The sequence below is a fragment of the Dipodomys merriami genome, unplaced genomic scaffold (assembly GCF_024711535.1).
Source record: "Dipodomys merriami isolate MVZ:Mamm:240054 unplaced genomic scaffold, mDipMer1.0.p SCAF_805, whole genome shotgun sequence".
Lineage (NCBI taxonomy): Eukaryota > Metazoa > Chordata > Mammalia > Rodentia > Heteromyidae > Dipodomys > Dipodomys merriami.
In genome coordinates, this window is record NW_027206408.1 from 8233 (window position 1) to 22289 (window position 14057).

General features: G+C 42.5%; 1 protein-coding gene across 1 annotated transcript; it reads left to right on the forward strand.

Annotated features, from left to right (window-relative positions):
• Positions 1 to 376: 376 nt before the first annotated feature.
• LOC138819644 (undifferentiated embryonic cell transcription factor 1-like) lies at positions 377 to 9167 on the forward strand. Its single transcript, XM_070011123.1, has 2 exons — positions 377 to 392; positions 8125 to 9167. The coding sequence occupies exons 1-2, from the start codon at positions 377 to 379 to the stop codon at positions 9165 to 9167; spliced, it is 1059 nt and encodes a 352-aa protein (XP_069867224.1).
• Positions 9168 to 14057: the final 4890 nt, after the last annotated feature.

Consider the following 14057-nt stretch of genomic DNA (forward strand, 5'->3'; position numbering starts at 1 on the left):
TCTCTCTCTCTCTCTCTCTCTCTCTCTCTCTCTCTCTCTCTCTCTCTCTGTGGTTAACTGGAGATGAATCTCAGATTTTCTAGCCCAAGCTCATCTCGAACTATGATCCCAAAACATTAGACTCCTGAGTAGCTAGGATTACAGGCATTAGCCACCTATGCCCAGCTCAGGATAGTTTTAACTCTTAATATGGAACTTAATGGGAAAAGGCAGTAGGTTTCTAAGCAGACGAATAAGATGCTTTGATTTGTGGTTTTTAAGATGAGCCCCCCTTCCCTCATTAAAAAAGATGCATCTCATTATCCTTCAGTAGTGTAAATGTGTGAAGTCTGGAGTTGTGGAGCTAGAAAGGTATAAGTTTATAAATATAAGGAAAATGGAACTTTTCGGAGGTAAAGAGATTGGATTTTTTTTTTTTTGGCAGTCTTGGGGCTTGAACTCTGGGCCTGGGCATTGTCCCTGAGCAAATCAGCTCAAGGCTAGCACTCTACCATTTGAGCTACAGTGCCACTTGCGGTTTTCTGGTGGTTTATTGGAGATAAGAGTTTCACTTTCACAGGTTTTCCTGCCAGGGCTGGCTTTGAACCCTGATTCTTGGATCTCAGCTTCTTGAGTAGCTAGGATTACAGGCGTGAGACACCGGCACCTGGAGAGAATTGGATTATGTAAAAATCCAAACATGTGGCTGGGTATCAAACACAGTGGTTAGATGTCTTGCCTAGCATGTGCTAGGAGAGAAAGAGAGCAGAGAGAAAGAAGAAAAAAAGAACAAGGAAAAGAGAGACAGGAGAGAAAAAAAGAGAATCTATGTTTTCTACTGCTTCAGTGGTTTCAGTAGAGCCATCATTCTAAATAAACCTTCCCCAGAAATTTTGTTTACTTTTTTGTTTTTGTTTCTGTCCGGTAATGAAATTGAACCCAGGCTGGTTATTTAGAGATAAGTCTTCGATTTGTCTGCCTGGATTGGCTTCAAATCTGGATCCTCAGACTCAATTTCCTTAGGTAGTTATAATCGTAGGCTTGAGCCACTCTAGCTCTGGCCTCTTAACCTTCTGTTTTATCTAGTAGCTGCTAATTTCCTCTTACCTCATTTCTGGGGCTTGAACCCAGGGCCTGGGCATTGCTCTTGAGCTTTTTTGTTCTAGCCTAGGGCCTAGCCACTTGAACCACAGCTCCACTTCCAGATTCTTTTTGGTGTTTCACTGAAGATGAGTGTCACAGGTGAAAAGCTATTTAAAGAGAAGTGTAAAACCAATGTAGTTAAACAATTGTGTCAGAACAGGAGCTCAAAGGATCATACTTTGAAGAAATGTGCTGGATTCATGGACAGAGACTACGACTTTCACCTTCCTTAGATTTAACATAGTAGCAGATACACAGAGACACTAAATAAATGCTGCTTGATACCAGTTCCATTTTGTGTTGCTTATATTAAACCTAACTCACTTTGTGAATGTCAGTTTGGAAGGAAACTATCTTGCAGAAAAGCTTATAGGCAAATCTCTAACATCAGGCTAGGTTCTCAAACAGAACTTGAGGATGAAGCACAGGCACTTCACAAGCTGGGCCATTTAGAGATGAGGCAGAAGATCTTGCTGGAATACCAACCTGGCCCATGTCCATCTCAAACCATCTGTTTCCTAAGCTAAACCTGCACAGAGATACACTTTGAAGAAAATCTCTTTGCAATTGAACTATAGACTCAGATTATTTGCCAATTACCATGTAAGAAACAGTGGCCTCATCCTGAAAAATACTGACAAGGATCACCTTAAGTAGATGGCCAAAGATACACCCAGGCAATGAGACATCAGAAATTGATATGACATAACTGAACTTTCTCATTCAGTTATAAAATTAGGCATAAACAAACAAATAAACCAAGATATGCCTAGCTGGGTTCCAGTGGCTCACCCATGGAATTCTAGCCAATAAAGAGGCTCAGATCTGATGATGTTGGTCCAAAGCCAGCCCAGAGAGAAAAGTCTGTGACATTCATATCTCCAGTGAACACCAGAAAACTAGAAGTGGTGCTGTGGCTCCAAGTGGTAGAGTGATAGCCTAGAACTAGCTCAAGGAGAGCACCCAGGCCCTGAGTTCAAGCCCCAGGACCAGCCAAAAAAAAAAAAAAAACACCCACCCAAGTCACACTGGGAGGCTTCCCACAGGATCAGTAGCTGCCCTTTTCAAAAGTGTCAAGCTCATACTAAAGAAAAGACAGTGGAAATGTCACAGACTGGAGGAGGCAGAGGAGGTCTGACAGATCAAGGGAAAGCAGGATCCTGGATGGATCCTGAGTGGGAGTGCCAGTTCTGAGGCCTGAACTCAAGACCTGGGCACTGGCTCTTAGCTGTTTCGCTCAAGGCTGGCACTCTACCACTTGAGCCACCGCTTTACTTCAGGCTTTTTGATGGTTTGTTGGAGAGAAGAGACTCACAGACTTTCCTGCCCAAGCTAGCTTTGAAACTTAATCCTACAATCTCAGCCTGCTGATGAGTTAGGATTACAAGCATGATCCAACAGCGCCAGCTATATTTTCTGTTTTATCGTGCAATAAAAATAAAAAGATTGTTTTCAAAATACATACTTGGGAGGGAACAAGCTCTGCTTGTACTGTTGACTCTAGCCGTTTTTGTCTTATGCTACAGCTGCAGGGCAGGCCACATGGGCAGGATGTAGTTCAGGCACAGGCTCAGCCTGCCTAGAACAAGGAGGTACAAATGAGGTGTACGTAGTTCTGACAATAGCTAGTGGTCTTGTTTGGCCTTCTAGTGTAGAGAGCAGAAGGAAATAAAATGAGGAAATAATAGTTGAGGGAACAGTATGTAATCTCATTATGCAATGACAAGATATTTGTTCTTAACCTGTCAAGCAAAAGAGAAAAGGTACATGTTTCTCATCAAGGATTGATACCACCTCAGTGGTCACTTCTCAGTCCTCTTTACAAACAAATCCTAATTTTGTCTCATCATCCATTCTGTTGGTTTCTGTGTTTACATGGGATGTCTGGTGCTGCAACAGCCAACTTGGGATGATGAACTTTAGCATGTGGAGAATATACCCAGTATGGTCAATTCAAAAGATGGTAGGAATATAAATATAAGAAGACAGGCTGGGTGCCAGTGGCTCAGGCCTGTAATCCTAGCTACTCAGGAGGCTGAGATCTGAGGATCATAGTTCAAAGCCAGCCCAGGAAGGAAAACCTGTGAAACTCTTATCTCCAATAAACCACCAGAAAATCAGAAGTGGCCCTGTGGCTAAAGTGGTAGAGTGCTAGCCTTGAGCCGAGTTGCTCAGGGAAAAAGCCCAGGCCCAGAGTTCAGTCCCCATGGCTGACAAAACAAAAGACAAAAAAAGAAGACAGTACTGAGCCACTGAATTAATGAATTCTACCGTCTTCCTTGTGCTATGGTTATTATTTTTTTTCTTTTTTTTTCCAGGGCTGAGGACCGAACCCAGGGCCTTGCACACGCGCCAGGCGGGCACCCTTCCCCTGGGCTAAACCCCCAGCCCCACCGTGGTTATTATTATGTGAAATAATAAATCTTCCTGTCACTGAAATGAGTTGGGCCTTCTATAATTACACCTAAAAGCAACCAAAATTATGCTTGAGTCCTAAGGGAAAATAAAAGGCATCTAGAAGTAATACAAGAAGAAAAATATAGGTGAAAAATAAAAATAAAGGCTAAAATGCATTAGGTGCATAGGGCTCTGAAAAATCTCCCAAGCCTGAAGAACCTCACCTGGAGTTTCAGAAGCCAGCTCCAATTTACATTTACCCATCTAAGTCTAGTTGCTATGAAGTTCTTATAGGCAGTGATCCCTGAGAAGAGGAAGAAAAATGAAAGGGAAATAAAATTGAACAACTACCAGTGGAGAAACCAGCTGTACATGATCAATTTCTTTCCATGGAATCTCTATTTGTCTGAAGAGAATTTCTTCATCAGAACCCTGGCCCCAAGTCCGAGACAGGTATATGAGGAAGAGACAGGACAGGGCAGCCTAAGATGGACAGTGACTCATCTGGAATGGAAGAAAGAGCTAGCATGTGGCAGAGATTGAGCCCAAAGCTAAGCCTGACTCTGGATCCAGAACCTTCCCAATGCACTGTCATGCCAGAAATGAAAGCCAAGCTTCAAAGCCACCAAGAGCTGCTTCTAAGCCATTCTGAAAAGTGCCCACATTCACCCAGGTGTCTCAACAGAGACCCCAGGTACAGTCCAGCAGAGCACTCGAAAGCAGAAACCCAAGAAGCAAAGCAGGTGGCCTGCATCCAAATTCAAGAAATGTAACTCACTCAACTGTCACTGTGGCCAGGCCTGAGATTTCCAGTCAGTCCCCTACACTCTAGCCTGAGGACAGTACCTATTAGGATGAGACCATATAAGACACGGATGAAGGCCCTGTCTGACAGCCACTGCCATTAAGAACAGCATTATAGATGGGCCCATGGCGCATGCTTGTAATCCTAATCAGGATGCTGAGATCTGAGGACCATGCTTTGAAGCCAGCCTAGGCAGAAAAGTCAGTGAGGCTCTTTTTCTCCAATAAAGCAACAAAAAAGCCAGAAGTGGAGCTGTGACTCAAGTAGCAGAGTGCTAACCTTAAACAAAAAGCTGAGGGACAATTCTAGGATGGTGGTGTGGGGAAAGACTAATACCCCAAGCCCCTTTAAGACAGGTACTCTCACTTATGCCCATTTCCTTCAGAGCATTGCATAGCCCTCACCTTACTGACTTGCCTCTCCCTGTTTCAACACAGGATATTCACTTGGCCAGTCTATCTTGCAGCATCCCGAACAAAGCAGCTTTTTCTCTGGGGTTTAACCAAGGAGCCAATACTGTCTGTGATTGGTTAACTGTGCACAGTCCAGAATCAAGGATACCTGGGGCCCACCTGGGTTGGCCATCTACTGTTGTAGCTTACAGCATATTGTTCAACACTTCTGTTTTCTTATAATAGTTCTTGCTCATGAGTCCTAATGGTTACAATAAAATAACTAATAGGGTTAATTGTGTATACACACACACACACACACACACACACACACACACACACACCACTGCAACAGTACTACAAGGGAAACAAGGCAACTCAACAGGGAGCTTCAGGACTCAAACATCTACCACATCCTAAGTATTTCCTGTTTCTTCTTAAGTAATTATTAATATTATTCCTATTTTGGTGCCAATACTGGAGAGTGAACTCAGAGCTGGGACACTGAGCCCCACTCAACTGGGGACTGAACTATCCCTAAGTTTTTTTTTGTTTTTTGTTTTGGGTCCAGTCATGGGGTCTGAACTCTGGGCCTGAGCAATGTCCCTTAGCTCTTCAGATCAAGGCTAGCACTCTACCACTTGAGCCACAGCACCACTTCCGGCTTTTTTCTTTTTTTACTTATGTGATGCTGAGGAATGGAACCAGGGCCTCATGCATGCAAGACAAGCGCACTACCACTGAGCCACCTTCCTAGCCCCTCCTTAAGCTTTTTCTGCTCGAGGCTAGTGCTATACCATTTGAGCTATACCTCCAGTTCTGGCTTTTTGCAGGTTAACTGGAGATAAAAAACCTCACAGACTTTTCTTTTCAGGCTGGCTTCAAACCAGGACCCTCAGATCTCAGACTTCTGAATTGCTAGGATTACAGTTGTGAGCCACCCACACCTGGCTGAAATCTTTTTTTTAAACTTAAATGTTTTTTATAACTATTAGATATGGAGATTAGTAATCTCTGCTGCTCCCTTTTGTTCTTAGCTGTATTTTCTTTTTCTTAGCTCCTTCCTTAAATGATTCTTTATTTTTTATTTATTTATTTATTTTTATTTATTTATTTTTTGGTCAAGGGTCCTGAACTCTGGGCTTGGGCGCTATGCCTCAGCTCTTCAGCTCAAGGCAAGTGCTCTACTGCTTGAGTCACAGTGCCACTTCTGGTTTTCTAGTGGTTTATTGGAGATGAGAGTATCATGGACTTTCCTGCCCTGGCTGGCTTTGAACCATGATCCTCAGATCTCAGCCTCCTAAGTAGCTAGGATTACAGGTTTGAGCCACGGGCACCCAGCCTTAAACAATTCTTGTAGGAACTTCATTCATTAAGAATAGGGCCAAACTATGCAAGGCAGGATTGAACTGGAACAACTAGTTATGAGGAAAGAACTAGGCCTATTTACCCCCTAGCTGTTCCTTCTACCTTAATTACTAGTTTTGAAAAAGCAAAACACCTGGCCCCAAAACTAGGAACTGCCCGTTGCTTTAGGTCAAGAAATTGTTACAGGAGTACTTACAGTTTTAATTGTTTGGGGAATGTTTGTGACTTAAGAGCTTGCAAAATAAAATAACTGCGAAGTTCTTCTGTACACCACCTTGCTTGAATCTGCTCTAAAAGAATGCATTTTTTTAACCTTTATAAACCCTGAGCTATTTGAGTTTGGGACTGCTCATTCCCTAGATGAGTTAACCCTGGCTGATCAATTGAATAAACTATCTTTTAAGATACTGGTCAGCGTCTGTGACTTTGTCCAGGGGGTGAGTCCACTTCATCTGGATGCCCCAGTGAGATCCTATTCTCGCCTGAACAGGACGACTCCTGTCATGACCTGACTCCTGTGTCAGGGGACTGGCCACATGGCCGCACTTAGTGGAAGGCCTTGAGAGACATTCCTCAGTCCCAGGTGCCCTTGCTCTGTGAAACCCCTGAAATGAACTCTGGAGTTTGTTCTACCAGTAAATTTCTGCCTGTCATCATCATGTAAAAACATAAATGAGTTGTTTTAAACTCCCAAGAAAAGTCATCAAGTTTTGGTGTTAGCAAAAACTTGAAAATTAACTAAAGTTCTTCTTCAAAATAATGCAATAATCCTTTACATTTTTGAGAAGTCAGATAATTTGATTACAATGTGAACAGCTTAATGCATTAAAACACCAGATCTTTGGTTTTCTGTAATATCCAAGTTACTATTCACTGGCAGAAATTTCTTGTGTTGTCTGGCCTCAGTCCCTCCTGCTCTTAGAAATTTACTTTCTCCCCTGAACCCCCTTTTCCCTGGGAAAAGACTAGCCATGGGTACAAAACTGTGAAATCAGAAAACAAAACAAAATTATTGATAAAGGGAAAAAACCTCCTGGTAAAGAAAAACCCCAGACAAAGGCTGACCAATAGTCAACTTTTGTCCTTTCCCCATCCTTGATAAAAAAGCAAAAGAACATCGCTCCCTTACTCAATTTTACCAAACTGGCAGCTTTGCAAAAGGCTATTGACAACTGAGGCTTATCACCAGCTGCATTAAAGAGCAGTTAGGAGCTTATGATAAAAATAATTTCTAAAGTAGTGTCAATAGCTTTGAAACTTTTGATCATGTTGACCAAGTCAAGATTATGTTTTGCCTATGCTTCTGTGAGTCAAGGCTATGTTTCTGCCAAGTTTTGCTTCTATAACCTTGCTTGCTTGCCTTGGTAACAAGGCCTTCAGCCCGCCAATTGAAGACCACAGCTGAGTGGTCCCACTATGAGTGACCTATTACAAATGATTACATATGATATTACCATAAAGAACAAATTAATTTAAAGGTCATATAACTGTAACCAATGAAAAATATGTCAAACCTGCCTTGCATGGCTTGTATATATAACTCTATCTAACCTACCCCTATAAAAACTCATCCTACCCTGAGCTCAAGGCTGTTCCTACTTTCCCAGTGGTAGGAAGTGGTCCCATGTGGTGGTAATAAAGTTCCTAGCTCGGCAGAGCGCAAAGAACAAATTAATTTAAAGGTTCTAACTGTAACCAATGAAAAATAGGCCAAACCTGCCTTGCATGGCTTGTATATATAACTCTATCTAACCTACCCCTATAAAAACACATCCTACCCTGAGCTCAAGGCTGTTCCTACTTTCCCAGTGGTAGGAAGTGGTCCCATGTGGTGGTAATAAAGTTCCTAGCTCGGCAGAGCACAAAGAACAAATTAATTTAAAGGTTCTAATTGTAACCAATGAAAAATAGGCCAAACCTGCCTTGCATGGCTTGTATATATAACTCTATCTAACCTACCCCTATAAAAACGCATCCTACCCTGAGCTCAAGGCTGTTCCTACTTTCCCTGTGATTGACCGTGATTGATTTCCTACCTAGGCAGAGCGCATGCGGGCAGCCCAGATGTCGCAGCTGCCCCGGGTCTCCCAGCCTCTAGGCCCCCGCAACCCCCGCCCCTGCAGGCCCCCGGGTGCCGCCCCAACCCCGGAGTCCACGCAGCCCGCAAGGATGCTGCCCCGGCCCTGGCGGTGACCGCCACTTGCGCCGCCTTCGCGGACCGACTTGGTGGCCGAGCTGCTGCCACTGGCCAAGGACAAGCCGGGGACCCGGCCCCAGGGCCTGGTGGCGAACAAGGGCTGCTCGCCCCTCAGGCCCAGCGTGCCCGTGTCCCCTGGCTCAGCGCAGCACAAGCCCTGGAGCACCTGGGAGACAGAGCTGCTGTTGGCCGAGATGCTGCGGTCGGCTGTGTGTCACACACTGCCCCCCTACCGCCAAGTGTCCGCCACGCTCGCCCTGCGGCAGGTGCGAAGGACACCTGCACAGTGCTGCCGCCGCTACAATTTGCTCAAGAGCAAACTCCTCACCAGCAAGCCCCCCGGGCACTTCACGCGCAGATCCGCGAGCTCATGGGGCTGCTGGGCAACGATCAGCAGGACAGGTGCGCCCACTGCGGCTGCCTCCCCGCGCCCTCTGCGCCCGCGCCGGCCCTGGCCCCGGAAGAGCCAGGTAGGCGGCAGGGCGGGAGAGGGGAAGGGACAGCAGGGGCTGGGAGGGGAAAGGCGATGGGGCGGGAGGCTGGAAGGGGCAGCTGGGGCCGGAGGGTCAGAGGCCTGCGGGCGAGCTGCAGAGCCCCCGCCCCCACCGACTCCGCGCTCCCTCCCGCAGGTGCCGCGCCGCCCTGGGCCCCCGCCAACCTCTTGCAGCCCACCGCCGTGCCATCGCTGAATGCTGCCTTGCTGCAGACGCAGACGCACCTGGGCGACATCGTGGGCATGCTGGGCCCGCTGCAAGACCAGCTGCTGACCCAGAACCAGCACGTGGAGCAGCTGCGCGGCTCCTTCGACCAGACCATGTCCCTGGCCGTGGGCTTCATCCTGGGAAGTGTGGCCACCCAGCGCGGTGTCCTGGGCAAGCCGAGCTAGCCGCCCCTGCCACCCCCCCCCTCCATTTAAAAAAACAATAAAGTTCCTAGCACCTTTATCTGGGTTTCGTGAAGTCTCTTTTGGACCCAGGATATAATAGATGTAGGCCCAAGTGAGATCCAGGACCCCGGGCCTTGAGCTCAGAGACTTTGGACGGGTGTCAGAAGAGCCACTCCCTAGGGGACAGCTGTGGAGAGAAGTTCCTAGCAGGAACTTAGAACTCAAAAGCCTCTAGAGGTAAGTTGAAATGCCTGGCCAGGTATAGTGGAAGGGGCAGAAGGGGAGGTGGGATGCAGCAGAACTCCCAGCCACGGAAGAGTTTGGGATGCTCCTCTCCCCAGTGGAGGCAGATTAGGGTTCTTAACCTGGAGTCTTGCCTCACTTGGGTTGTCTTACTTGTTCTGTCTGACCATTTGGTTTGTGTAGCCACCTATCTGTGTCTGTTTTAGTTGACATTTCTGTCTAAATGTCTGAGAACCACAAGCATCGAGAAAGGGATGAGATGGAGAATCTCCTGTTAAACCTATGTCTCCAACCCCAACCTCAGTTGTTGGAGAAACCTTGGGATGAGGTGGAGAATCTCCTCTCAAACTTAGGTCTCCACTCTGGTGCTGATAAAATTCCAAGGGGAAAGCTTATTTGGCCCAAGCAGGAAAAGTAAGAAACAACTTCTCTTTAAGCTAATTCTGAGATCACTGATATCTTGCTTTTTGTAGAAATGCACCAAACTTCTTTATCCATCACTTTTGGAAATGCTTTTAGATCCCTTTTCTTATTTTCAGGAAAAAGCCAGGGCATATGAGTACTGTTACCCAAGGTCATCTCTGCACCCTCTGCCAGGTAGATTGGCCCTCCCTTAATGTAAAATGGCTGCAGGAGAGTTCCTCTAAACTAACACCTCTCTTCTAGGTTCAGAGAGTTATTTTGGGGCTCTCAGTCACCGAATTCAGGTCCCCTAAACGCCAGAGCTCACCATTATCTGAAAAAAAAAAACCCAGACAATTATTCAAGTTATTAGAATCTGTTCTTTTTGTTCATTTGGACATCTCTGGGGGAATAAAAGTTCCAGCTCTGTCTGGGCTTGGTCATAAACCTGCTCTGTTTTGTCTGTGTTGCAGCAGTCAAGAGGTGGGCATGGGAGGTCACAAGCCCTTACAAGCTTCAGGCTGCATTTTCCTGCAGAGGCAGCCAGAGGTGAGGGCATAGACAGTTTGAGCCTCGTTTGGACATTTGGCTTGTCCGAACAGTTAAAAAAATTGTAAAATGCTCTTGTCTAAAAAGAAAATTGGATAAAAGATAGGCCAGTTCCATTTCAGGTGTCTCCCACCTAGCCTTCCTCCAGCTGAAGGTATTCACAAGGCCAATTGGTAAAATGCATTGCTAAACAAGCAAGCCCTGGGTAAATGAAGCTCAGCAAAGGCACTTTGTTTTACAAATCTTAAATCTTAGATGAAGATTCTGGACTGATTTTCATTTTTGTGCACTTTAAGTTTTGTATGAGTATGTTGGAACATGTTCAAGATGAAAATCAGCATGCTGTTAAAAAAAGAGTTTAACCTCTAAGGAAGGTCATCAGATTTGTATGCCAAATATCTTAAAGGATTATTGTATTGTTTTAAACAGAAAGTTTAGTTAAACTTTCTAAGAATTCTTTAATTTACAAATCAAAATCTGTATTTTAAAATTCGGTATTTTAAAATGCAAAGGTTGTTTACACTGTAATCAAGTTATCTGACTCAACAAAAAGGCATTGGCTGTTTGGGATTTAGTTCCCTCTGCTAAAACTTGGGGATACTATTAGAAATTTAAATATAAAGGTTTATTTAACACTGTCAAAAATTTTACCTGTTCTGTCTAAAACTTTACCTGTTCTGTCTAAAACTATTTCATTCAAGAACCAAGAAAAAAAAAAGGGAAAAACTTAGACTCTAATAGAAGACCTGTCTTTTGAGGTGAGGGATGTAGAGGCAGACGTGCAGCTCAGCCAGTCATGCAGGGTGGGACAGGCCCTGGGGGGAGTCCACGCATGGTAGAAGAGGGCAAGCTGGCGCAAAGGCAGTTCAACTAACCCTGAAGAGTTGGGTGCATGCACATTCCTAAGGAGGGGCTGTGTGGCCAATCTTTGTCCTGTCCCTTTCTCTTGCAGACAGACACAGGAAACATAATGGTAAAAATGAGTGATGTCATGATCTGATTGGTATTCCTAAAACTGCCACTTGGATGTATTAACTTTGAAAAAGCCTTAAAAATATGGTTAGAAAATTTATCAGTATATGATTTGCTTTCATTGATACTCTGCAATTGGATATGTTTTTTTAAAAGGCATATAGGTGGGCTGGGAAGGTGGGTCAGTGGTAGAGCACTTGCCTTGCAAGCATGAGGCCCGGGCTCAGTTCTTTAGGACCACATAAGCAGAAAAGAAACAACCAGAAGAGGCACTGTGGCTCAAGTGGTACAGTGCTAGCCTTGAGCTGAAGAGCTGAGGGACACCGCCCAGGCCCAGAGTTCAGGCCCACAACCAGACACCCCCCACCAAAAAAAGGCATATAGGTGTTAAGTCTAGCTTCTTGGTACAGTACTGGTGATTAATTCTTGCATTAACAAAAAATGGTCATTTGAGTTCAAAAGTTTTTAATGTATATCTGTTTTAAAATGAGTAGCCAAGAGGAAATAGTGGTACATATCCTCAAGATTTCAAAGGAGTTTTCAAAATACAAATGAAAACTAAAGTATAAAATGTTAAATCAGAGATTTATAAAAGGCTTAAATTAGGATTGGTAAGTCTTTAGCCCCACTTATGTGGGGGAGGGGTGTTTGTGTGTGTTTATGTGGTTTATGTGTGTATGTATGTGCTTTGTGTGTACTTTGTAATACTTGGGAGATCACACCATTGTTTCACTTATGCTAGGCCAAGGTTTTACCACTGAACTGTACTGTCTAGCTATAATTTAAGTAGTGTTTTAAATTATAACTTTTAAATTTTCATTCCTAGTATGTTTTTTTAAATTATATATGATAAAATGTGATCCATATTTGATCCACGTCAGCAATTTTCATTATTATTTTATTGTTATTTAGAATATTTCCACTGCCTTTCTACTTCCAAACTCTTGTGTTTGTTATTGATAAAGATTTTACATTCCTTTTTTTCTCTCCATTCTTTTTGCCTTTATAGTTTACCTATTCATTCCCTTATTTCTTTGGAAATTAATTATAATATTCCTATTACAATTTCTTTACATTGTAAGAGGTCTATACAATGCTTTATTTTTTCCCACCTTCTCTGACTCAGTCCACACTGTTAGGTGGATTAAAAAGAAACTTGATTCAGGACACTTTGATTATTTTCTTCCTTTTCTTCTCTTAAGTCTTTGTTTGTTGAAACACAATAACAATGACATACTGCTCCTATGTGGTCCATCATTCTATCCCCTCCAACTCTCGTCTGTAGTACAGCTCAAGTCGTTATTATTAAGCTTTATTATGCTACAACGTTATCTAAATCTTAACTCATTCCTAAATTAATTTTAGTTGCTTCAAACATTCCCTAAAGACATTTTTCTACATAAAATATCTGGGCCTTGTGTTTTCACAAGGTGCGGAATATGTGTGACTATCAAACATCTAGATATCTCTGTATAATATTGGTCCTCCTGCTCAATAAACTTGTGTGTAAATTCAGGGAATACAGTTCAGTCAGAACAATCTTGTAAAAATTTTGAAAAAACACACTATTGAGGATGTATGCTGGACCAATTCCTGTAACTTAATTTTATATCTATTTTAATGTCTGTTCTAAAATTTACAGCATTTCTATTTGAAGAAATGTTAAATTTGTGTAAATTAGGCTTGGAAAACCTATGATTGTACCATTCACTTCCAAAGCACTAAAATGTATAGAATAAAAGGAGATAATATATTGCATGTGAATTTCATGTCAGAAAAAAACTATCATTTAATATCCTTCACACAAATTGCAGAATACCTAAAAGGATGTTTTTCGGTGTTGGGTAAAAACTTTTCGTAAACTATAGCTTTTAAAACAAAGATGTGATTTCTGTTTATTTTTAGGTTTTTTATATGTTTTTTTTTTAGTTTATGCAGAGATAACTCAATCAAAAAGTGTATGTGATAACTGGAATAACTAGGAATTATGCATCACTTATAAGTAATTGATAACATATTCTGGAAGAAACTTTTAGCAAATGAGAGGAGACCCAAATCTATGCATCTGCATTTTATGAAAGCCATATGTTACTTGCTCAATCCAATTGCTTTTCTCTACTTTGCTAAGAAAAAAAGTATTCTCAAGATAAGAGCCAAAAGCAGTGAATATATACAAAATAAACAATCATCTTGATTTATTTGTGAAAATAACAAATGAAATAAAACAATTTCACTTAAGGGACTCCAATATTAGTATCTATGAAGATGTTCCTGAATGCCAACATCCATTGAAATTTTGGAATTTTAATTTCTACCAACATATGAACACTTGAACAACAAAACAAATGTAGTCTTAAAGCAAACAGGTCTTGGAATAATTTTCTTAATTGTTTTGAAATTACAAAAGAATTGATACAATTAAGAAAATGATCCTTTCCTATGGAAATCATTTAAAAATGTTTATCACTTATTATAATTCAAATACCAAACAAGAGTATTTTTAAATAATCATTACAAATATAATTTAATTGCTATTGTAAAATAGAATAAAAGACCAGTCTCAATATATTATCATTATTTTTAATTTGTAATTATCTAAATATCTTAAAATATCTAAATAGTCATGTCTTTAACATAGTCGTAAATATTCTATACATTTTACTTAACATTTTCCAGGGGCATGTATTCATGTCTCTAAAAAATTGTTTGCATAGGGGCTGGGAA